This window comes from Bufo gargarizans, chromosome 2 (assembly GCF_014858855.1).
Source record: "Bufo gargarizans isolate SCDJY-AF-19 chromosome 2, ASM1485885v1, whole genome shotgun sequence".
Classification (NCBI taxonomy): Eukaryota; Metazoa; Chordata; class Amphibia; order Anura; family Bufonidae; genus Bufo; species Bufo gargarizans.
Window position 1 is genome coordinate 324,131,025 of NC_058081.1, and position 22,832 is coordinate 324,153,856.

The 22,832-nt window shown below is 44.7% G+C and overlaps 1 protein-coding gene across 4 annotated transcripts in view; it reads left to right on the forward strand.

Moving 5' to 3' along the window:
- Positions 1–22,832, forward strand: part of SRGAP1 (SLIT-ROBO Rho GTPase activating protein 1) — a 234,171-nt gene that overhangs the window by 115,927 nt on the left and 95,412 nt on the right. For 2 of the 4 annotated variants that reach the window (XR_006387841.1, XM_044280540.1), the window contains exon 1: positions 20,696–20,826. The exons of the other annotated variants lie outside the window; for them this stretch is intronic. Coding sequence is in view for 1 of the 2 variants with exons in the window: in XM_044280540.1 (XP_044136475.1) it covers positions 20,744–20,826 (83 nt within the window). In the remaining variant the exon portion in view is untranslated. Of the gene's footprint in view, positions 1–20,695; positions 20,827–22,832 lie in introns of those variants that run through there. 4 annotated transcript variants of the gene reach the window in all.

Below are 22,832 nucleotides of genomic sequence, written 5' to 3' on the forward strand. Positions count from 1 at the left end.
AACTTTTCCTTTTCATCTCTCTGCATTTCTTAGGATAAGCGTGATACCTGACAAGAGTGTCAAAATTCAACCTTCTATATACCTTGGGTCAATCTGCTCAGCTCCTTCTGATACATAATTTTAGGGGGAAATGATTCAGTATAACTTGTATTTTATACATTTACATTCCTGCTCATTCTGGTCTTTGAAGTCCAGGTGTTGGCCCTATCAGTGATGACAGCCTTCCCTCTATGGCTGTGTATACACAGATAGCTGTCAGTCACCGATAGGACCGTCTCCTGGACTGCAAAGCCCAGAAGGAGCAGGAATTTAAATGAATGAAATAGAAGTTATACTGAATCTTTTTCGATAAAACTATATATCAATCTGCTCTATAACCTGGTGCCTGCAGCTCAAATACCATGTTCTCTTTACGTCTTGTCCCCGTGTTCAGTCCCACGCTTCTAATTTAATTATCTCTATTTTAGGAGCAGATATTATGTTTACAGGTGAGCTTGCTGTGATGTACTTGCTCTGCGGTTCTTCTGATGCCGTCTGTATAATGATATATTACAGGTATGGCCGCCTATATAAAAGCGCTGCTGATTTACCACCTTTTTTATGTAGGCCTGTGAGCAGCCCATGTGCACTGTATTCATCACCACGACTTCAAGCCTCTTCTAACATCTAAAACGTCTGCGCCTTCTGGGATGGTCCCTGCTGCTTCACGTTCAATCCAGCAATTAGGTTATCTGATAGGAAATGAAGCTTATAATATTAGACGCGTTTAGCGTTTTCTTATCAAGGGATTAGAGCTGGTAGTGGCACATCAAATTGTTCATAATGTCGCTGTCAGAGTCGATCACATCATGTTGAATTAACTCTTTAGTCATGGTTGGTGAAGTTGAACTTTTTTTTCTCTTTGTGAGAGGTGGCCTTTAAAGTAAATGAAAGTGGTAGTCTTGCATAGTGAGAAGGCACAAATGCACTGCTGATGAAATATGAGATGAGCTGTACAACAGTCCTTCAAGATGCCCTCAACCTGCAGTTCTTCCAGTGCTGCTCCATCAGTCATAAGATGCAGTAGCAACAACAAAAATGGAAGTGTGAAAAAAGTATGGAAGATTTCATGGTTTTGCATCTCTTATGTAGTATTTGAAACCCTAAAATAATGTGTTACTGCAGAAGGACGATTGTGTACTGTGTGGATGTATAGGGTCCTTCAAAGCGAGAGGCCTTCTCCACTTTGGCTAATGGTTAGGGGTCCTGCATATTAACTTGGAATTGCCCTTTAGGGTACTTGACTGGTTTTCTAAATGAGGCATCCCCTTTAAGTATTACAGGGAACTCCTTACTGTGGGAATCAGGTGCTGCTCATTAGTTAGGATGATAATAAAGTGCAGCCTCAATAATGGGCACATCACTGTGGTTACCGCTAATTGCCGGGCAGCACCTGGACTTGCCACTTGAAACAAACGTGTCAGACGTGGCTCCCGATGCAAGAAATCGCAAACCCGATGTAAAGTATTCCTTTGAACTACAGATTGATAGACTATTAGGGTGCTATTACACATGCAGCTTGAGTCAAGGGTGCCAGACTTGGGCTGCCACTTGAAAGGTAGAGTCCAGGTGCGGCACAGCAGTGAGCGATAGCCACAGCTTAAAGGGACTCTGTCATCAGATTTGTGCCCTATAAGCTAAACATATGGCCATGTCGGTGCTAATAACATGAATCCTAAACTGCCCTTTATTAAACCTGCCTGATGCGCCGCAGACTCCTGGCAGCGGCTTCATTGAGCGAAGTGCGCATCAGGCCGGCGCTGCCAGGAGTCCGCAGCGCATCAGGCTGAGCCTAATGCGCAAGCGCAGGATCTGGCAGAGGGACGGGTGGATTGAGGAGGCGGCGCTGAGGTGAGGAAGGCGGCGCTGGGCACCAGACGGCGAGGGGTGCAGGCGGGCATACTGGATTAACGCAAAACCCCTTGGGCACCTTAGGTAGGTGAGTGACAGCTTATAAAAATCTGTTTTTTGGGCTAATGGAGCCACAAGCAGGTTTAATAAGGGCAGTTTAGGATTCATGTTATTAGCACCGACATGGCCATATGTTTAGCTTGTAGGGCACAAATCTGATGACAGAGTCCCTTTAAGCTGGACATGTAAGAGCGCCCTTAATGCAACATCTACTGCAGTTTGCTTTCTTTTAGTTCACTTGCTGTTACCCGTCTCCTTTTTAGCAAGTTTCCCTACTGCACTACTTCAGTGTGACAGCCCACATTATTCTTTAGAAGTCCATGTAGAATGGTGTGATCTGTATTATGGTAATCCCTTGAACCAGTCTGTTTCTATAAATTATTTATACAGGGAAAAAAATTGACGTTTACCTGCAAAGGACAAGCTTTGGAAACTGAGAAAAACAAGTTACAAAATAAGTTGATAATGGAATCCCTGCTGATTGGCAAATTTTGGTGAAAAGATCATTTTGATATCCATTGTACAGCGTAGCCCGCCTCCAATATCTTCAAATTAAACTGCCTAATAGTTAATCTGTTGTCCATTTCAACCAATCAGAACTCAGCTTTAATTTTTTTTAAGAGCCCTGTAGGACCTGAAAGCTGAGCTCTGATTGGTTGCTTTGGGTAACTAAGACAGATTTACTATTAGGCAGTTTGATTTGGAGATATTGGAGGCGGGCTACCTTTCGTGGGCCACCCTGTATAATTTTTTTTTGAAGTTAAATAATTTGAAATTGAAAATGGACTATAGTAGCTACAATATGTGCAGAGAGTGACTATGAGGTTGTGCTGGGGCAGCCATTCAGAATAGGGTCATGGAGAATGGGTCCACCCCTGTGACTCTCCCTCTTGGAACTCTGTGGCCTCCTGATTTTGTTCTTGGGGAGAAAAGCCACCACCAGAGGAGTCTGCCAGTGGCTTCCTCTCTCTTACCTACCAAGAACACATGCAGGAATGTAAATGGATGTCTAATAGCTATATCATGGCTGATTTATATGTTCTGACCTGCAGCCATTCCTTCCCAACAATTGGCTGCTCATTCAGTGGAGGCGAAGCGTTACATTTACATGCAGCAATCTCAACCACAAGATAAGGGATGGCTACTGCCATCACTCGTCCTCATACAGCTGCATTGTTTCTGGGCAGCAGAGCGTTTGTACAGCACAACCTGCTGCCCAGGAATAATAATTTACTTGTCTGCATCAAGAACTGCTGAGCGTTTTTCATCGGGTGATCGGCTGCACTGGCAGATTATCGTGAACGACCGCCCGGACATCAGGCAGTGTAAAAAGTGCCTTTAGGGCTCCTTCACACTTGCGGCTGGACGGATCCGGCAGGCTGGTCTCCCTGTCGGATCCGTCCTTCCGCTGTTTCGCCGGACCGCAGCTCCGTCCCCATTGACTATAATAGGGAAGGGGGCTGAGCTCCGGCGGTGCACGGCGAAAGCCGTCGGACTAAAAAGTCCTGCATGTCCGACTTTTTAGTCCGGCGGCTTTCGCCGTGCTGCGCCGGAGCTCAGCCCCCGTCCCCATTATAGTCACTGGGAACGGAGCGGCGGTCCGGCGAAACAGCGGAAGGACGGATCCGACAGGGAGACCAGCCTGCCGGATCCGTCCTGCCGCAAGTGTGAAGGAGCCCTTAGTCATGATTTATACAGTATCTCACAAATGTGAGTACACCCCTTACATTTTTGTAAATATTTTATTATATCTTGTCATGGAACAGCACTGAAGATATGACACTTTGATACAATATAAAGTAGTCAGTGTACAGCTTGTATAACAGTGCCACACAGCCATTAATTTCTAAACCACTGGCAACAAACGTGAGTACACCCCTAATTGAAAATGGCCAAATTGTGCTCAATTAGCCATTTTCCCTGCCCGGTGTCATGTGACTCGTTAGTGTTACACGGTCTCAGGTGTGAATGGGGAGCAGCTGTGTTAAATTTGGTGTTATTGCTCTCACACACTCACATACTGGTCACTGGAAGTTCAACATGGCACCTCACGGCAAAGAACTCTCTGAGGATCTGAAAAAAAAGGATTGTTGCTCTACATAAAGATGGCCTAGGCTATAAGAAGACGTGCTGCGGCTTAGTTTCAGGATGTTGGCAAAGACCATACAGTGGTTTAACAAGATAGGTTCCACTCAGAACAGGCCTTGCCATGGTCAACCAAAGAAGTTGAGTGCACGTGCTCAGCGTCATATCCAGAGGTCGTATGAGTGCTGCCAGCATTGCCGCAGAGGTTAAAGGGGTGAGGGGGGTCAGCCTGTCAGTGCTCAGACCATACGCCGCACACTGCATCAAATTGGTCTGCATGGCTGTCATCCCAGAAGGAAACCTTTTCTAAAGATAATGAACAAGAAAGCCCACAAACTGTTTTCTGAAGACAAACAGGCTAAGGTCATGGATTACTGGAACAATGCCCTGTAGTCTGATGAGACCAAGATAAACTTATTTGGTTCAGATGGGGTCGAGCGTGTGTGGCAGCAACCAGGTGAGGAGTACAAAGACAAGTGTGTCTTGGCTACAGTCAAGCATGGTGGTGGGAGTGTCATGGTTTAGGGCTATATGAGTGCTGCTGACTGTAGGAAGCTACAGTTATAATGAGGGAACCATGAATGCCAACATGTACTGTGACATACTGAAGCAGAGCATGGTCCAACATGATAACAACACACCTCCAAAACGATCACTGCCTTGCTAAAGAAACTGAGGATAAAGTTGCTGGACTGGCCAAGCATGTCTCCAGACCTAAACCCTATTGAGCATCTGTGGGGCATCCGCAAATGGAAGGTGGAGGAGCACAAGGTCTCTAACTTCCACCAGCTCCGTGATGTCGTCATGGAGGAGTGGAAGAGATTCTGTGAAGCTCTGGTGACCTCCATACCGAAGAGAGTTAAGGCAATGCTGAAGAATAATGGTGGCCGCACAAAATATTGACACTTTTGGCACAATTTAGTGGCTGTGTGTTGAGTTATTTTGAGGGCACACCACACTGTGAGGGTACTTTCACACTTGCGTTTTTCTTTTCCGGCATAGAGTTCCGTTACAGGGGCTCTATACCGGAAAATAACTGATCAGGCATATCCCCATGCATTCTGAATGGAGAGTAATCCGTTCAGTTTGCATCAGGATGTCTTCAGTTCAGTCGTTTTGACTGATCAGGCAAAAGAGAAAACCGTAGCATGCTACGGTTTTATCTCCGGCGAAAAAAACTGAAGACTTGCCTGAATGCCGGATCCGGCATTTTTTTCCATAGGAATGTATTAGTGCCGGATCCGGCATTCAAAATACCGGAATGCCGGATCCGTCCTTCCGGTCTGCGCATGCGCAGACCTTTAAAAATGAAAAAAAAAAAAAAAAACTGATCCGTTTTGCCTGATGACACCGGAAAAACGGATCCGGTATTGCAATGCATTTTTCTGACTGATCAGGATCCTGATCAGTCTGAAAAATGCCTGATCAGTCAGAAAAAATGACATCCGTTTGCATACAGTTTGCCTGATCAGGCAGTCAGTTCAGGCAACGGAACTGCCTGCCGGAATCAAGCAACGCAAGTGTGAAAGTACCCTTATACAAGCTGTACACTGACTACTTTACATTGTATCAACGTGGCAGATCTTCAGTGCTGTCCCATGAAAAGATATAAAATATTTACAAAAATGTGAGGGGTGTACTCACTTTTGTGAGATACTGTATATGTCAGTTCATCCATGGATGCTTGCTCTTGTGCAACTTTTCTTTTTGGCATTAGTGATAACCACTTCCATATACACTCACCTAAAGAATTATTAGGAACACCTGTTCTATTTCTCATTAATGCGATTATCTAGTCAACCAATCACATGGCAGTTGCTTCAATGCATGTAGGGTTGTGGTCCTGGTCAAGACAATCTCCTGAACTCCAAACTGAATGTCAGAATGGGAAAGAAAGGTGATTTAAGCAATTTTGAGCGTGGCATGGTTGTTGGTGCCAGACGGGCCGGTCTGAGTATTTCACAATCTGCTCAGTAATGGGATTTTCACGCACAACCATTTCTAGGGTTTACAAAGAATGGTGTGAAAAAGGAAAAACATCCAGTATGCGGCAGTCCTGTGGGCGAAAATGCCTTGTTGATGCTAGAGGTCAGAGGAGAATGGGCCGACTGATTCAAGCTGATAGAAGAGCAACGTTGACTGAAATAACCACTCGTTACAACTGAGGTATGCAGCAAAGCATTTGTGAAGCCACAACACGCACAACCTTGAGGCGGATGGGCTACAAAAGTAGAAGCCCCCCCGGGTACCACTCATCTCCACTACAAATAGGAAAAAGAGGCTACAATTTGCACAAGCTCACCAAAATTGGACTGTTGAAGACTGGAAAAATGTTGCCTGGTCTGATGAGTCTCTATTTCTGTTGAGACATTCAAATGGTAGAGTCCGAATTTGGCGTCAACAGAATGAGAACATGTATCCATCATGCCTTGTTACCACTGTGCATGCTGGTGGTGGTGGTGGTGTAATGGTGTGGGGGAGGTTTTCTGGGCCCACTTTAGGCCCCTTAGTGCCAATTGGCCATTGTTTAAATGCCACAGGCTTTCTGACCATGTCCATCCCTTCATGACCACCATGTACCCATCCTCTGATGGCTACTTCCAGCAGGATAATGCACCATGTCACAAAGCTTGAATCATTTCAAATTGGTTTCTTGAACATGACAATGAGTTCACTGTACTAAAATGGCCCCCCACAGTCACCATATCTCAACCCAATAGAACATCTTCGGGATGTGGTGGAACGGGAGCTTCGTGCCCTGGATGTGCATCCCTCAAATCTCCATCAACTGCAAGATGCTATCCTATCAATATGGGCCAACATTTCTAAAGAATGCTATCAGCACCTTGTTGAATCAATGCCACATAGAATTAAGGCAGTTCTGAAGGCAAAAGGGGGTCCAACACCGTATTAGTATGGTGTTCCTAATAATTCTTTAGGTGAGTGTATGTTGGCTGCTGCAGGGAAAAAGGTGGTCTTACATGCCAGTCATACTAGCAAATGGCCTACTTTGTATTTTGAATCAACCAGTAAGAGAGGGCCCCCTCCTTCTAAAGGGAGTTTGTCAGCAACATTTTACATATGTAATAACCCAGCATACTACCTGGTGGGGCTTGAATAGGGTATTTAAACGCTTCCATTATTGAATAAACCTATTGCTGCATCAGCCTGTAACTTGCTTTTAATCCAGTATACAAATGAGCTCCTAAGTGCACTGAGGGTGGGCACCTAGCCCTTCCGTGCAGCCAAGCTCTGCAGCTATACTGCTGACGCCCTTCTTTCCCATTGGTGCTTGACAGGCCCAGGTGTCTGAATTCTGCGCATGCCTCGCCCTGTAATCTTGTCCTGCGCCGTGCATTACAACCTCAGCACCGTCGCAGTACATGACCTGCTGCCATCCCAGTTTACTAGGAACTGAAAGGCGTGTGGTTACAGTGCGAGGCGACAGCAGAATTCAGACACCTGGCATTGTCAGTCACCAATAGGAGAGGCTTCAACAGTACAGCGGCAGAGCCCATGGGCATCAAGCTCATCTGTATATTGGATTAAATGCAGTTTTTGGCTATCCAGCTATTTTTAATATTCTTGTCAAGCCCCACCAGGCATCATGCTGGGTTACATATGCAACATGTTGCTCACAGACTCCATTTGGAAGGCATATGGACAGGGCTTGTCATTGTGAGACAATTTTTATTTTATTTTTTTAATTAGGTATAAGAGAAATATTAGAAAGGAGTATGCCACTAAATAGACGTAATGGACTTTGAAAGGACTAGTATTTTTACCTATGGGCACTAGCATTTACTTTTTGAGTCTAGTTTCTCCATTATCTGCATTAGTGTAAGTGGATTTTGGATAAAGTTGTTTCATCTGCTTTATGTGCTTATTTGGCACAAGGTATTTTTATCTTTATCTGGTAATGTGAAGCCGTTCTCGTAAGTTGAGGAGGAATCGTGACATACAGTTGTTTTTTGCCTCTTTATTTGACCATAGGGATTTATAGTTTTACAGCTCATACCAGGAGTCTGTCCAGCTGTACAACTACCAGACGTAGATAAAACTGACTGAAAACACCTCGTCTATATGATTCATCTGTTCTTCTTTTTTTTTTCTTTCCGTTTTTCCCTGTTATGAGCAGCATTATGAATCTGTTCAACTTAAGTTACTTATCCATACCGTAGACATAATTTAACGGATTTTGTAGTGTTTAGATATCTTTATAGGGGTTTTCCAGCTTGTAGATTTACTTGAATGGGAGCTGACTTAAACCTGTATTGAGGGGCGGACTGGGAACTTAAAGTGGCCCTGGAAAAGAAAATTCTCAAAGTAGACCCATGTTGTAGGGGAGCAACACAAGTCAGCGGGTCAGCAATATCATAGCACAAAATACCGTCCCATCAGAACCATATGCCACAGTGTAGCACAATATACTGTCCCAAAAGCTGTCCCTCTGTGGTAGCCATCAATAGTTGCATTTACTGTCCTCCTCCTCCTCCAGTTGTCTCTGATTAAGAAATAGGGCAGGGGGCGTAACAGGTGAGGTTTGATCCACAGCAGTTGAATTCACGGCAGTGCGGTTGCTAGCTGGGTATATGAGTACCTGATTCTCACAGCGTTAATTATTGCTGAGAGCTCATTATGTACCTGGTCAGCGGCAGAGAGGAGGACTCGGCCCACTGGGAAATGTCCCTGTAAGGTCTAGGGCCAATCCGCCCCTGCATGTATTACACAGGCCGATTGAGCAAGCAATTGTTGGGAGGGAAGAGCTTCCTACTGGCAATCACCTGCTAGCTAGTGGAGGAGACTACTGCTATTACATGCAGCGATCTCCTCTCCAGCAAGGGGAGGAGCGATAACTCTATGCCATCATTCGTTCCCATGCTGTATAGTGGTTTGCCAGCGTCAGATCGTAATTAAACATCATGATCTGTCACTGCCAAACCATTTTTAAGTGTGCTTAAAAATCACAATTGCCTGATGAACGAGCGACTACTTGTTATCATCTGCCGAAAAATCGGCAGGTGTACTACGGCCTTTACAGTACACTGCTGTTATGTTTCTGGCATTGGTCAGCACAACTGATTGGTGGATCTGCCAGGTGTGTGATCCCTACTGATCCATTATCGATAACCTACTGTATCCTACACTGCCGCCTACATTTGGAAGATAATTCTTCCAAAAAGGTCAACAGTTAATTGCCCAGATGAGGGATGAGCGAATCGACTTTGGATGAAACATCCGATGTCGAGTCGCATAATACTTCATTTGAATACTGTATAAAGCGAGCTCTCTGTACAGTATTAGAATGTATTGGCTCCTATGAGCCGAAGTTATTACTTTGCGAAGTCTCGCGAGACTTCACATAATAACTTTATAAATTAATTTCTATGTAAAACAACATTTCCAAGTTTGGGAAATATTTTTTTTTACAGTACAAATTAATTTATGAAGTTATTGCGCGAAGTCTCGCGAGACTTCGCAAAGCAATAACTTCGGCTCAACTGAGTCAATATATTCTAATACTGTACAGAGCTCCTGCTCCGTACAGTATTATAAAGAAGTTTTATGCGAATAGACTTCAGACGTTTCATCCCTAGTTTAGACGTATGAACGTACACTCGTGATAAAAAGATGACCTCAACTTACAGGGGCATTCCCATCTCAGCCAGGATGCCATGAGTAACAAACAACCATGGGGCTGTGTTTCGCTGTTTCCTTAGCTCTGGCTCCCCCGTGAATGGCTGGGATGGGAATACCCCTTTAATCATGATTGTTTTCTTGCTCTCTGTGTTTATATTTGAACGTTACTGGTACTGATCTTTACTCATCTCGACTTTTGTAAAGTCTTCAGACCCTTTCACTGTTTTCACATTTTTTGTTGCAGCCTTTTGCTAAAATAAAATTTCAAAAAAAATAATGTTTCCCCCCCCATCATTCTGCACTCAATACCCCATAATGAGAAAGTGAAAAGAAAATTTTAGAAATGTTTGAAAGTGTATTAAAAAGGAAAAACTACAATTTAGCATGAATCCTTTGCTATGACACTTGAGATTTAGCTCTGGAGGCTCTCCTATTTCTCTTGATCATCTTTGGGATGCTTCTACACCATGTTTGGAGACCACCTGTGGTAAATTCAGGTCATTAGACATGATTTGGAAAGACACATGCCTGTCTTTGTCTCCAGGTGACAATGCATATCAGAGCAAAAACCAAGCCATGAGGAGGAAGGAACTGCTGGTAGAGACCAGGATTATGATCCCTACAATAAAGCATGGTGGTGGCAGCAGGGGGTAGTTGTCAGTGGCTGGGACAGGGAGACTGGGCAGAGTTGAGGGAAAGCTGAATGGAGCAAAGTACAGAAAAATTCTTAAAGGGGTTGACTGCTTTTGTAATATTGCTAACATATCTTCAGTAACTAGGAAGGAGCCGTCCCATTGAAGTGAATGGGGACAGTGGAGTTGTTTGCCGCTGCAGTGTCAACAGCGAGCAGGTAAATAGTGAGAACACATCACTCGCATGAGCAATGCGGTCTCTTCAAACAGCTGATCAGTGGGGATGTCGGCACTCGGGTCCCCGCAGATCTGATATTGGTTACCTATCCTGAGGCTAGTTCATTAATATTACGGAAGTGGCAAACCCTTTAATGAAAACCTGACCCACTGCTATTTGGACCTCATACTGAGCCGAACGTTCACCTTTTAAAAAGACAATGACCCTAAGCACAAAGACAACACAGCACTGTAATGGCTTAGGGACAACTCTGAGAATGTCCTTGAGTGGCCCAGCCAGAGCCCTAACTTGAAGCCAATAGAGATACCTGAAAATGGGTGTCCACTGACGTAGGGGTGGGCGATATGGCCTAAAATCTATATTGCGATATAATTTTAAGCATGTGCGATATGCGATATATATTGCGATATATTGTTTTCTATATTGTGGGGGGGGGGTGTTTAAATTTTATTTATTTTTTACTTTTTATTTATTAACTATTGGCCTCCTTAAGGGCTAGAACCCTTGTCATATTCACCCTAATAGAGCTCTATTAGGGTGAATAGGACTTTACACTCTCCCTGCTGCCCTGTGCATAGTGCACACAACAGCAGGGAGCTGACCATGGCGGCAGCCTCTGATCTGCCCCCCCCCCAGCCTCTGATCTGCCCCCCCCCAGCCTCTGATCTGCCCCCCCCCCAGCCTCTGATCTGCCCCCCCCCAGCCTCTGATCTGCCCCCCCCAGCCTCTGATCTGCCCCCCCCCAGCCTCTGATCTGCCCCCCCCCAGCCTCTGATCTGCCCCCCTTCCCCAGCCTCTGATCTGCCCCCCTTCCCCAGCCTCTGATCTGCCCCCCTTCCCCAGCCTCTGATCTGCCCCCCTTCCCCAGCCTCTGATCTGCCCCCCTTCCCCAGCCTCTGATCTGCCCCCCTTCCCCAGCCTCTGATCTGCCCCCCTTCCCCAGCCTCTGATCTGCCCCCCTTCCCCAGCCTCTGATCTGCCCCCCTTCCCCAGCCTCTGATCTGCCCCCCTTCCCCAGCCTCTGATCTGCCCCCCTTCCCCAGCCTCTGATCTGCCCCCCTTCCCCAGCCTCTGATCTGCCCCCCTTCCCCAGCCTCTGATCTGCCCCCCTTCCCCAGCCTCTGATCTGCCCCCCTTCCCCAGCCTCTGATCTGCCCCCTTCCCCAGCCTCTGATCTGCCCCCCTTCCCCAGCCTCTGATCTGCCCCCCTTCCCCAGCCTCTGATCTTCTCCCCAGCCTCTGATCTGCCCCCCTTCCCCAGCCTCTGATCTGCCTCCCTTCCCCAACCTCTGATCTGCCCCCTCTGGTAACGCAAACCCCCCCTCCCTCCCTCCCCAGTATTAATCATTGGTGGCAGTGGCCACAGGGTCCCCCTCCCCATCATTGGTGGCAGTTTGCAGTTCCGATCGGAGCCCCAGCAGTGTAATGCTGGGGCTCCGATCGGTTACCATGGCAGCCAGGAGTCACGCTGCTGAAGTCCTGGCTGCCATGGTATGTTAGTGAGCAGAGAGCAGCGCATTATACTCACGTGCGCTGTGGCCGCCGGTCGCTCCTTCTCATAGGTCTGTGCGGCGCATTGCTAATGCTGTAAGCATTAGCTATCCGCCGCACAGACAGAAGAAGGAGCGACCGCCGGCCACAGCGCACGTGAGTATAATGCGCTGCTCTCTGCTCACTAACATACCACGGCAGCCAGGACTTCAGCAGCGTGACTCCTGGCTGCCATGGTAACCGATCGGAGCCCCAGCATTACACTGCTGGGGCTCCGATCGGAACTGCAAACTGCCACCAATGATGGGTGGGAGGAGGGGGACCCTGAGGGATATGGCCGGCACATTCATTGGTAGTGCAGTGGCCACAGTCCCTCCCCTCCTCCTCCTCGGTCCTCATTGGTGTTCAGCGGCAGCCGCGCACAGTGGGGAGGGAGGGACTCCCTCCTCCTTCCTCCTCCCTCCGCTGTGCCGGCCGGCTCAGAACATGGTGCGCGCGATCATATCGCGGTCCGGCGATATAGGCGATATGGCGAAAATCCATATCGTGGCCCAAATTCATATCGCCTATATCGCCTATATCGCCCACCCCTACACTGACGGTCCCCATCCAACCTGACAGCTTGGGAGGATCTGCAGAGAAGAATTACAGAAAATCTTCAAATCCAGGTGTGCAAACCTTGTGGCATCATACCCAAGAAGACCGGAGACTGTAATTGCTGCTCAGCGTGTTTTAACTGAAGGTTTTTTTAATACGTATAGCAATGCAATATTTAGTTTCTGCTACTGTAGCAGCAACTGTTCATGCACCGTTACACTTCTGAGTAGCAACACATGAACAGTCGCGTCTCTGGAAGACCCCAATGCTCTTTTGGCCTAAAAAACGATTTTTATATAAATATTTTTTATTTTTTTTACCTTGGGGCATAAAAAGAAAATAAATTGAGGGATTGGTCCTTCCACATTTACCAAGACAACTTAGCAGTTTGCATAGCCATTCACTTATTTCTTGGCCTGACTTTTCATTGCTTTTCGTCATTGTTAGAAAAGACCTTTGGCTAAAAGTCATTAGTGCACGTATTGTAAACTTGGCCGTTTTTTGCTGATCGCTTTGTGTTTGTTTGAATTTCTCTCTGCTTCTTGTGCTCCAGCAGCTGTAGTATTCCCAGAAGCCCCAGTCATAACATCGCTTTTGGAAATATCAACACACACAGTATTATCTGTAGACTCTCAGAACTTTTTAGAATTGTCTTTTGGTATTTCACAGTAATGCTGGTATTGTTTGTATATTTTTAGCTTTAAACTTTTATGTTTAAACTATTATATGGAGGTCAGATAAGGACACAGAGGTTGAGATGGCATTTTACATAATTTTTTTCTAGACATAAAATAAACATGACTTTTTTTGGACTTATTGTATAAGAGCTTAAAGGGGTTGTCTGTGTGTTTTAATGGTCTACTTTCACACTGGCGTTTTGGCTTTCCGTTTGTGAGATCCGTTCAGGGCTCTCACAAACGGTCCTAAATGGATCCGTTTTGACCTAGTGCATTCTGAATGGAAAAGGATCCGCTCAGAATGCATCAGTTTGCCTCCGATCAGTCTCCATTCCGCTCTGGAGGCGGACACCAAAACGCTGCCTGCAGCATTTTGGTGTCTGTCTGACGAAACTGAGCCAAAACTGATCCGTTCTGAGACACAATGTAAGTCAATGGGGACGGATCCATTTTCTATGACAATCTGGCACAATTGTGTTCAAGACGGATCCGTCTTGACAATGTTAAAGATGATGCAAACTGATCCATTCTGAACGGATGCAGATGGTTGTATTATCTGAACGGATCCATCTGTGCAGATCCATGACTGATCCGTACCAAACACAAGTGTGAAAGTAGCCATACTGATGACCTATCCTTATTATCTAATTGGTGGGGTCCGATGCCCAAAACCCCCGCCGATCAGCTGTTTGAAGAGACTATAGCGCTACATGAGCTGCAGCCTCTTCCCAGACCAGTGATATGTTCATCGGTCACATGAGCTAGGCGCAGCTCAGTCCCATTTTGGTGAATGGGGCTAAGCTGCAATACCAAGCACAGCTGATATCCAATGGACAGCACTATGCTTTTTAAGCTGCGAAGAGGCCGTAACATTCGCGGGACGCCACAGCCTCTTTAAACAGCTGTTTGGCAGGGGTGTCGGGTGTGGGATCCCCACCGATCACATACTGATGACCTTTCCTGAGAAAGTCATCAGTATTAAACACTGACAACCCCTTTAAGTGGAAAATCATGTCACTTACTAGTTTTATTCATTTGCTATTTTACCCCTATCGTTCCACTGAAAAGGTGCTATTTATGATGTAAACTAATAGACTTTGGGTCTCCCCCACTGTATCTCTGGAAGTCCCATAGAGAATGGAGCAGCATCTTGGTTACTCAACCTCCCACTACATTCATTTGGGGGGAACAAGACCCATGTTATCTTGATCGGTGGGTTTTCCAGCAGAAGAACTCCCACCAGTCAGATGCTTATCCCTGTCCTGTGGATAGGGGATAAGTTAAAGGGGTTATCCAAGACTATAAAAATCTCCCCCATACGCCTGGGTGCCTCACAATAAATACGTATACTTACTTGGCTGCCTGCTCTACTCATGGTCCCCGCACCGCTGCTGCAGCTTCTCCCCGTATGCGGTTAAAAAACATCCACTGTATGGAGGCTCGTCCCTGTCCCCGCCTGCCATTGGCTGCTCTCCCTCTTACTTTCCATCTGGATTTGTGTAGTGAGCGCATAGCATCCGGACTGAATCCTGGCCCATTCATTTCACTGGGTCTGTGCACATGAGCGTTGTTTTTCACACAGATGTAGATTGTTATTTTTCATGCACGTGAAAGATGCATGCTTTAGGCCCCTTTCACACGGGCGTTGCGGGAACACCCACGATTTTTCCGCGCTAGTGCAAAACATTGTAATGTGATTTGCACTCGCGTGACAAAAATCGCGCGTGTTTGGTACCCAAACTTCTTCACAGAAGTTCAGGCTTGGGATCGGTGTTCTGTAGATTGTATTATTTTCCCTTATAACATGGTTATAAAGGGAAAATAATAGCATTCTGAATACAGAATGCATAGTAAAATAGCGCTGGAGGGGTTAAAAAATAATAATTTAACTCACCTTAGTCCACTTGCTCGCATAGCCGGCATCTCCTTCTATCTTCATCATAGCTTTGTGTAGCAACAAAGATCTTGTGATGGATCATGTGATGACCGGAGTGACGTCACCAAAGGTCCTTGTTGCTACACAGAGCTAAGATCAAGACAGAAGGAGAAGCCGGGCTGCGCGAGCCAGTGGATTAAGGTGAGTTAAATTATCATATTTTTTTATTTTTAACCCCTCCAGCGCTGTATTCAGAATGCTATTATTTTCCCTTATAACCATGTTATAAGGGAAAATAATAATGATCGGGTCTCCATCCCGATCGTCTCCTAGCAACCGTGTGTGAAAATTGCACCGCATCCGCACTTGCTTGCGGATGCTTGCGATTTTCACGCAACCCCATTCCCTTCTTCTATGGAGCCTGCGTTGCGTGAAAAACGCACAAAGAGGAGCATGCTGCGATTTTCACGCAACGCACAAGTGATGCGTGAAAATCACCGCTCATGTGAACAGCCCCATAGAAATGAATGGGTCAGGATTCAGTGCGGGTGCAATGCGTTCACATCACGCATTGCAGCCTCGCGGAATACTTGCCCGTGCGAAAGGGGCTTTACAGACGGGGGAAAAATGCACACACTGAACGCAATCGCAGAAAAACTGAACTTTTGTGCACCATCAGTTCTTCCCTGAACAGATCCTTACACAATCAATATCGCTCGTGTGAAAGAGGCCCTAGCGGTTTATTCCCAAATTGTATGTGCTCATGTTCTTTAGGCATTATCAAAGTTTGTCAGAATTTTAAAATCAACCTAATTTTTATACTGCAGCTGCATTAGAACAGAGAAATGGAAGCATGACAGTGTTATGTAGAAGATTTTACTCAGGGAAAGCTGCCAAGGCTAGAGACACTTGGAAACAAATTAACATATGCGGACAATGAGGGGAGAATCTTAGGTCTTTCAACTCTCTAGACAAAATCTCCCAAATTATGGAGACCATCACTGTGGGCAATTTAGGAAGTCGGCTTAATTAAAGTCCTTCTAATGAGGTTTGTCTTAAAGGTCCCTTTACATGTGACTACAGAGCAGCAGATTACCAAGAAGGAAGTGCTCACTGGTGGAGGAGACTGGTGCATCTACATGCAGCGATCTATTTCACAGCATGGGGAGGAGCGATCGCTAATCACATTGCTCTTCCCCACAGTGACTAGTTGTTTGCTGATGTGTTTGCACCGCACAATCTGCTGCAAGCAAATGACAATTTTTGTGTCTGCACAAACGATCGGATTACCCGATGAATGAGCGTTTCGAGTAATCGGCAGTACATTTGCAGTGCTAGATAATCGATAACGCATGTTCATAGGATTATCTTTAAGATGCTCGGCTTGTGTAAAGGGTCCTTTAATTCAATCAGGTTGGCATGCGTCAGTAGTTGTTTCACTTTTGGGGGATAAAAGGTACACAAAGAAGGAAGGAGTGGTAGATTGGACTTCTACTAGACCTTAAATAGTAAAAGGCAAAGAACAAGAAAAGGTGAGAGGAACCAATCGTGGATTACAACTGTTTGGAAGGAAAGTCAATGGGGAGGACTAATGTGGGTGCTCATAATAATAATAATAATAATAATAATTTTAAAGCTTAATTAATTCATTGGCACTGTACATCCAGCCGGGGTTACACAAATATAAAAATACAATAAACTATTAACAGACTGGTACAGAGGGGTAGAGGACCCTACCCACAAGAGCTTACAATCTATAAAATCTCATATACATTAGTCGGAGATACTTTTGAACCATTGATGGTGGCTCATTCGTTGACCTCTGATAGGCTACAAGGCTTGCTTTGTCCCATTCAACATGTAGTGAAATGTCACTGTACTTCCAGATGGGTATGTGGTTTCTAGGGTTGTATTTACATGCTGCAGATCTGTTGCAGAAATTTCAGTGACCCATCCAAAATGAACAGATTTTATATTGCTGACAGCTACATGGATTTTTGTGGCTTGTAAACTTACTTTTCAGAAGGAGGATGGAGGTCTTGGCTTACAGGCCAGGTTGTAATACAAACAAAGACTCACATTTCCTGTATCTTTTTCATATATTAAAAAAGAAAACTCTGAAAGCTATTGAGGCAATGTGATTTAGAGGTTGGCATCTTTTAGTACATTGAATAGCATGGTAGAAAATATTACAATGAGAGAACATCAGCATCCCGTCGAGCTGTTCATTAACTGCACAGTGTGCATCCCTTTGTGTCTTATAAGACAAACAGTAATTTTCAGATCTGTGTGCGGGGAAACATGGAGACCTTGACTACTTTCCGCTGGGCATTTCAAATGTCATGGGTAGTACTTTAAATTATCTGTTTGAAATATTACAGGCTTCTTGCATTTCCTCAGCTCTCTCTTCTATATGCTTGGGGAAAACTTCTTTGACTTTCATAAACCTTTCTGCCGTACAATCTCACAATTATAATCTTGAGATAGGTTTGAAAATTCCCATACCAGTTTATTTTCTGTAGGCTAAAGTATTTGTGTGTTGTCACTTATAGCTTTTTGTGGCACTTTTTGATGCAGTTTTTTGAGCCTAAGCCAGGAACAGATAACGCAAGAATGAGAAGAATAAGTCCTTCCTTTTATATTTCTCATTCCCTTCCAACCCACTTCTAGCTTTAGCTTAAAAAACTGCATTAACAACTGCCACAAAAATATTTTAATACTGATGACATATCCTCAGAACCATTCATAAATGTTTCAGCTAATAAAATGTCATCCTACTTATCCTGCATGGAGAAACTTAGTCTTTTTTGAATCATCAAGGGGAAACGTGAGGTATGGACGAGATTAGCGGCTCATACACACACTGTGCTCGGTCGGGGAAGCATGACCTGTGCGTCGTGAGTACTGTGCAACAGACCTGTGGTTAGATAGCAGCTCACTGTATCTTAAATCACTATGATACCGTAAGTTCTGGTCAAAGGAGCCATCTTAAATATGGGAGATGTAGCCGATAAATGGGTTGTGCTTCCCGGACTGAGCATCTTCATTTGCATGAGCCCTAAAGATACTCTCTACCTTGTCTTTCCTTTTTCACAATGTGTCAAAAAAGGAAATGCATAGGGGCTGTAAGTTTTAGGGTCTAGAGAGGGTCATATCTGCTGAGCAGCACATATTATACATACGATGATCTATTGAGGCGAGCATTTCTGAAGGTTTAGCACTAGGAGATTTAGGCTCATACAGTTCTACTTACAAATATTCTTCCATTCTTAGTTTATTAGCATGTCTTCTATCGGCGAAGCGGCTGCTTGGGGGCCCGAAATCCGACGTGGGTCCACGCAGGAGGAGGACTGAAAGATTTTATTGACAGTCCTCCATCAACAGTATTATACAATTACATTTTATATAGAGACCCTATAGCAGGCATGTCCAAACTGTGGCCCTCCAGCTGTTGCAAAACTACAACTCCCAGCATGCCCTAATAGCTGTAAGCTATCCCAGCATGCTGGAAGTTGCAGTTTTGCAACAGCTGGAGGGCCGCAATTTGGACATGCCTGCACTATAGGAAACGGACAGAGCCTCTGCCGGGCCTCGACTGAAAGAGCGATCTTAACAAGCCGCAGGAGTGGTGGTGGTGAAAAAACTGCTGGGAGGTGGAGGGCATTGAAAAATTTTGCTTTGGGGCCCAGTCCGTTCTAGTTACCCCTCTGTTTTCTATGATACATCGCTTTCTTACTGATTCTAATAAAGGCTACGTCTCACAGAGTAAAACACCTTTTCAATGGTTGCTCTTTAAACACAGGGAGAAAAATAAAACTTGAAGCAAAAAATAAAATAAAAAAAATACCTGCAGCGCCAAGGGGTTAACTTTGCATGGTTGTAGTGGTGGTATCTGCCAGAAGCACAGATTAGACTGTGACTGGTGTTGGGCTTTGTTTTTATTGATGAGCCTGTGATCTTTCTATCCTCGAATTGCCTTCCCCATTTTTTTTTTGTGTGTGTAGGCTTCTTAGAGCTTGTCCGTGTGCTTCCAGATATGGTCTGTCAGCCACCAAGATACTGTAGCACTTGGTAGTGAGACATGCATTTTCTGCTCTTGGAGGGTTTGTAGAATTTGTTTTTGGAAAGTAGACTGGCCTTCCATATTGCCGGTGAACTGCTTATTTTAGAAGCACACGCACTACATGTAAATTAACACATGCCACGTTGTCTGTGCCAGTTGGCGTATTAAGAAGGGGAAATCTGAATATGTAAGGGTTTTTTCTAAATACTTTTGAAGTCTATTGCCGTGAACAGCTGTGATCCTGACAAGACAGTCAAGACTTGCTTCTTCTTGTCTGGGGGTAGAAATGCGTTTGCTATATTTTAGTGTATTATTAGGTGTTTGTGTGCAGATGATTTCTGTTTGTTTAAGATGTAATGTAAAACATTCAAGGTCAAATGGTTTGTGTAGCTGGCATTGCTTTGTACCAGGGCCACCCACTTCGGATGTCATTTTCTATGCTACAGCTAATCTTGTGTACCTTGCACTGTTAATACTTGGAATGCTCATTTACTCACCCTTGGTGGTTTCTGAGCATATGATGCAATGGTCTTGTGCTACATTCGGTCCATTTTTTTCAACGGATGTTTTTTTCACTGATATCTTTCTGAGAATCGGACGTTAAGGCTAGCGCAAAAATGATCCAGCAGGCTGTTCCAGTTGCTGGAGCAAAACGTAGATCCTCCAAAAATTCATATGATGTCTGTGTTGCATCTGTGGTTTATTTTTATTTGTTTTTTTAGCAAATCCATTGTAACAATGCCTATTCTTGTCCGCAAAACAGACAAGAATAGGACACGTTCTATCTTTCTTGCGGGACTGCGGAACAGACATGTCTACATTTTTTGCAACCCCATTAAAATGAATCCGCCCACATCCAATCCGCAAAAATGCAGATCGGATGGAGACCAAAAAACGGTTGTGTGAATAGGGCCTTAACGGGTCTTTCAAGGTTTAAATGTTAATAATCTATAGACATAGTAGATTATCAGTCAATGATCAGAGAAGGTCCAGCTCCTGGACGAGTGCTGTAGCCTGTTCAAAGTATACTGCAGCTTACATGGTATAATGCAGGGGGTCAGCAACTGTTGTGAAACTACAACTCCCAACATGCATACTTTCTCTGCTCTTCTCAGAACTCCCATAGGAATGAATGGAGAATGCTGGGAATTGTAGTTTCACAACAGCTGGAATGCCAAAGGTTGCTGACCCCTGGTATAGTGACTGTGCTTGGTATTACAATTCAGTCCCATTTACTTCAATGGGACAGAGCGGCACAAAGGCCATGTGACCAAGTAAGAGTATACATTGTGATCGGATGACCCAGCCTCCTGTGTTGGTCCACATGGTGGTGAACTTGGCGTTTGATGCGAGGATTCATATACATGTCTTTCTTTTGCAGAGATAAGAGCTCAGCTGGTTGAACAACAAAAATGCTTGGAGCAACAAACCGAGATGAGGGTTCAGCTCCTTCAGGACCTCCAGGACTTCTTCCGCAAGAAATCAGAAATTGAAATGGAGTATTCCCGGAATCTGGAAAAACTTGCAGAGAGATTCATGGCTAAGACAAGAAGTACAAAAGATCACCAACAATACAAGTAAGAGCTGTACCTATTAGTTCTTTACAAGGGATGTCACTTGTTTTATAGATGATATAAAAATGTAATGCAGATTAAATGGACTATAACTTGCCAAATATGTGGGGCCACAACTGATCACTAGAATGGGGGGTTCCTGAGCACGCTGTACTTTTGCCAAGTCTCTTCAGTCCGATAGACTTTGAGTGGCACATCAGTGTGCATGCCCAGTAACTCTGCTATAGTGATAAGGAATGGGGGATTTGGGACCCCTACTCTGTGATCATTTTAAATCCCAGCAGTGGGGTCCCCAGTGCTCATATATGTCTCGCCTATCCTGTGGATTTGTCATAAATGTCAATTTTATAGAAAATGTGTGTTTCTGACCAATAGAGGTTTCTCTATAGAGTATGGAATACTTGTCAATAGAAGTGGTCTTCTTCTGTCACATTGTAAAAGCTTCACTTCTGAGATTTTTTAGTTTTATCTGTTTCTGGAAAAGCTAGATAATAACGAGTATAATTGTCACTATGACTTCTACTAGGGTTCACCTCTAAAAGGCAAGTCAGTGACGAACCATTAGGGTCAGTTCACACAGTTTTTTGGCGCTGATTGTGGAGCATTTCTGCTTCAAGATCAAAAAATGCCTCAAAACGGCCTCCGATTCATTTCAGTGGGAAGTAGCACTTGCTGCTTTTTTTACACATGTAAAAAAGAATCAGCACGTCTTATCTTTGGGCAGAATTGGCGCTGATTTTTCCCATTCAATGTAACAGAAAGCATAAAAAAAAACTTGATGTGTACACTTGTGTTTTGTTTTAGTTTTTTCAGGTGCATAAAAATCTGCTTGGATTCAGTGCTGTTTTTTTACACGTGTATTTTGAAAATCGCCATGTGAAATGACCCTGGGGGCAGTTACAGCGCCCGTTACCCAGAGTTTCAGAATCAGATTTATTAGATGAGAATGCCAGAATTTTGAGTAACTGGACAGGAGAGGACTAGTGTTGAGCGAACAAGGTGTACAAGGTTCGGGTTATCTTAGAATTCCGTTATAAATTCCACTACCATGGACCATAAGTTATGGCAGCGGAATCCATAACGGAATTTTTAGGTAACCCGAACCTTGTACGCCGAACTTGAAAACAGAAGTTCGCTCACCCCTAGAGAGGACAATTCAAGGACTGACTGACACGATAACTGAGAATTCAGATAAGGTCTAATATAAAATATAGTTGTCCATCAGGACACGAGATTCTGAATGGTCAAAAAAGACAGGTTTCTGTCTACCCGCATTGCCGGTACATGTCAAAGGAACGTGACAGATGCTGACTAATGGCAGATAATATGACGAAAGGTTCATCTGGCGTGTTTAATTTTTTGGGGTCATTGTTGGAAAGTCATCCATACTAAACAAGAGCCTTGCTTCCCGTCGCTAGAAGCCCAGACCAATCATAGAAATCAAATGACGATATGACAGTGTCAGACCCACCGCCAATGCCAAGCCATTCCGAAAACGGTTGTCTATAGTCTCTAAGCCATGTTGTGACCCTTTCAGTGCCTGTCTTTGGAGATAAGTGAAGCACATGGGACCACAGATATTCAGTAAAATGCTTTTCTATTGTAGCCTCGGTTCTAATTGTTACATAGGGCCTGGTGGATGTCCATGTTTTGACTTGTAGAGGTTTCTAGAGATGGAGCAACATGTTGTGTTCCAGGCCAGGGTGCACAGATAATGAGATCTGCGCTGACGTTATTTGAAGCGCTGAGGGCTTTGCACTTGTCATCAGGTTGTCAGCGGCCAGCTGTTGACCAGACTATGACTTGCATTAGTACATACTACACATCCTTGAAGAAACAGCTGAATTAAATGTCCTGTGCGTGAATTGCTTTAATTCTTACCTAATACCTGGCTGAAGATCTGGCTCCGCGCCGCCTTTACCATTGTTTTACTGCATTCCTCCGATCCTTACAAAGCTCTTTGTGGAGGACTTAGAAGGGCCGGTAAAAGTTTATTTTGTTATCACGTA